Raw genomic sequence first — 2,355 nt, 5'->3', positions numbered from 1 at the left:
CCGCACCGCGCCCCCGCCCCGCCGTTGCGGCCGGGGGCAGAGCCCCGGAGGCGGGAGCCTTCCATCCGGAGGGGTGGGGGCGCCCGCCAGCTCGGAGGTCCGGAGCGCAGGACGCCCCCTCCCCTTTGGAAAGCAGGGCCCAGGACTTGTTCTCCCCGCCGCCAGCCCGAGGTCGGGAGTTCACGAAGCCATTTACCGGCCTGGCTATTGTTCCCCTCGCTCCCCAGCCTGGGGTCTGGAGTTCTGAGCCCCTGCCCCAGGAGGGGATCCAAGGGTCCACCTGCCCCCCTCCCTTCCCAGGGACACAGGAAGGACCCCAGTAATTCGTCCTCCCATCTTCCACGCTAAGATTCACGAGGCCCCTTCTCCGGAGGCAATCTAAGGGTTCCTCTGCCCCCCAAGAACCCAGGAAGGGACGCTGGTTGTCTTCCCTCCCTCCAACTATGGGGTCTGGGTTGAAGAGGCCACCTGGAAACCCAGTCTTGCTTACCCACTGCCAGACAGGTAGGCTGGGTACACTGCCCTCCCCTGCAGACATCTGTTTATTGACACCCCTACAACCAGCCATGGGGTGGGCAGCCAAGGCATCTCCCCGAGCCCTAACCCCCCTACTCCCAGGAGAGGTGCCAGCTGTTGTTGCTCTGACTCACCGGAATTCAGTCTGGGCAGGACCCTTCTTCCAGGAAGGAACATAAGCATGATGACACAGTTGGGTACCACTCCGGGTGCCACTCAGGAATCTCCGCTCCCTTGGAGATGGGCCAGGGGTTCCCCCAGTAACCCAGGAGGATCCCCAGGTGTTATTTCAGCCTACCCTCCAGCTAGGGCTTAGGATTCAGGGTCTTCCCACCAGCAGGTGGCATGGTGGTAAAGGTGGCTGGATTCCACATGACCAGCAGCAAGGTTCAAATCCTGGACCCGGTGGCTTGAGAAACATGCCAGGCACATGTGCATGTGTGCCCGCAGTCCTGAAAGGAGTGAGCGATGGGGGAGAGGGGGTTGCAGCATGACCGTATTCCATGGCAGTGCTCTCTCACTGTCTCTGTCTCTTTCTCCCCGTCTCTCCTGGGCAACCATTCGTACCCTCTGGTACATTAAAGACAAAAAGAATCAGGATCTTCTATTTTATTTTATTTATTTATTTATTTATTTATAGAGGTTTTTGCTATAGGGCGCATGCGCTCACCAGCCAGACAGAGAGAGACAGGGAGACAAAAAGCAAGAAATCACCCCCCAGGGGGGATGGCCACGCTGCAATCCCTTCTCCTCCATTCTCCTCTCGGGATCTTGGGCATGCACGCACATGCGCCCGGCGTGAGTTTTAAGCCACCGGGTCCAGGACGTGAACCGCGGTCAACTACGTGGGAGTCCAGCAACATAGCCATTACGCTAACTGCTGGTCCCAAGAATCAGGATCTTCTAACCAATCAGGAAAACAGGCATATTGGCAACTGTTCCCACCCCACTGGCTATGGGGGGCCCATAGGTCTCCCCACCTCTCCTGACCAGAGGGGTCCCTTTTATAATTTCCTCTTCTCTACCTTTAAAAACAGGAGTCCAGATCTCAGTACACAGATGTTTAGACGCTTTTCCATCTCTAGCTGTGAGCTCTAGAATTCAGGCTGTCTTCTCCCCAGAGGACAAGCCAGGGCCCCGTCCTCCCTCAGCGACTGGGTTGGGGTTCGCCCTCTACACACACTTTTTTATTTGAGAGAGTTTTGGTATAGGGTGCATGTGCTTGCCAGAGAGACAGAAAGCAAGAAATCACCCCCCAGGAGGATGGCCTTTCCCCATTCCCTTCTCCTCCATTCTCCTCTCAGGATTTTGGGCATGCATGCACATGCACCCAGTGTGAGTTTCAAACTGCTGGGTCTGGGACTCAAACCACAGTCAACCATGTAGGATCCAGTTCCTTAACCACTGTGCCACCTACTGGCCCATCTACATATATTCTTATGCCCCAGGCATGGGATCCAGAGTACACGATGCCAGCCAGAGGTTCCCTTCTCTACCAGGAGACCCCAAACCTGCCATTCCCAACTGTGGGACAGAAATTCAGGCTGTGTGCTCCAGAGCACAGGAACCCTGCCACCCACTCTCCCCCAAGGGAACCCTGATCGAGGGCGTTGGAACTGAGGACTGTCTCCTCCGCAGGACCCAAGCTTCGCAGGAGAGGAGCCCAGGATGGAGAGAGGGGCAGAGCCATGCAGTTGGGGACTGGAGGCGTCTAGACCCGGGTCACCTGACTGCCACCCAGGTTCGGGGCTGAAAGGGGTGGGTCCCACCATGTCCCACTCCCTATCCTAGCTGGGGGGATGCTGTAGTTTCCCTGCAGCCAAAGATGACAAAGGGAAA

General features: G+C 57.2%; 1 protein-coding gene across 1 annotated transcript in view; it reads left to right on the top strand.

The window, feature by feature from the left end:
• The window catches only part of ZNF358 (zinc finger protein 358), a gene marked incomplete in the record, with an annotated part of 6,125 nt that overhangs the window by 1,054 nt on the left and 2,716 nt on the right, over positions 1-2,355 (top strand). Inside the window, 1 exon segment of the mRNA XM_027768992.1 lies at positions 2,155-2,257. Within this exon segment, the coding sequence (XP_027624793.1) occupies positions 2,155-2,257 (103 nt within the window).

The sequence above is a fragment of the Tupaia chinensis genome, unplaced genomic scaffold (genome assembly GCF_000334495.1).
Source record: "Tupaia chinensis unplaced genomic scaffold, TupChi_1.0 Scaffold148210_1, whole genome shotgun sequence".
In the NCBI taxonomy this organism is placed as follows: Eukaryota; Metazoa; Chordata; class Mammalia; order Scandentia; family Tupaiidae; genus Tupaia; species Tupaia belangeri.
Note: the sequence above shows the minus strand (reverse complement) of the source record. Positions and strands in the feature narration are given on the sequence as shown.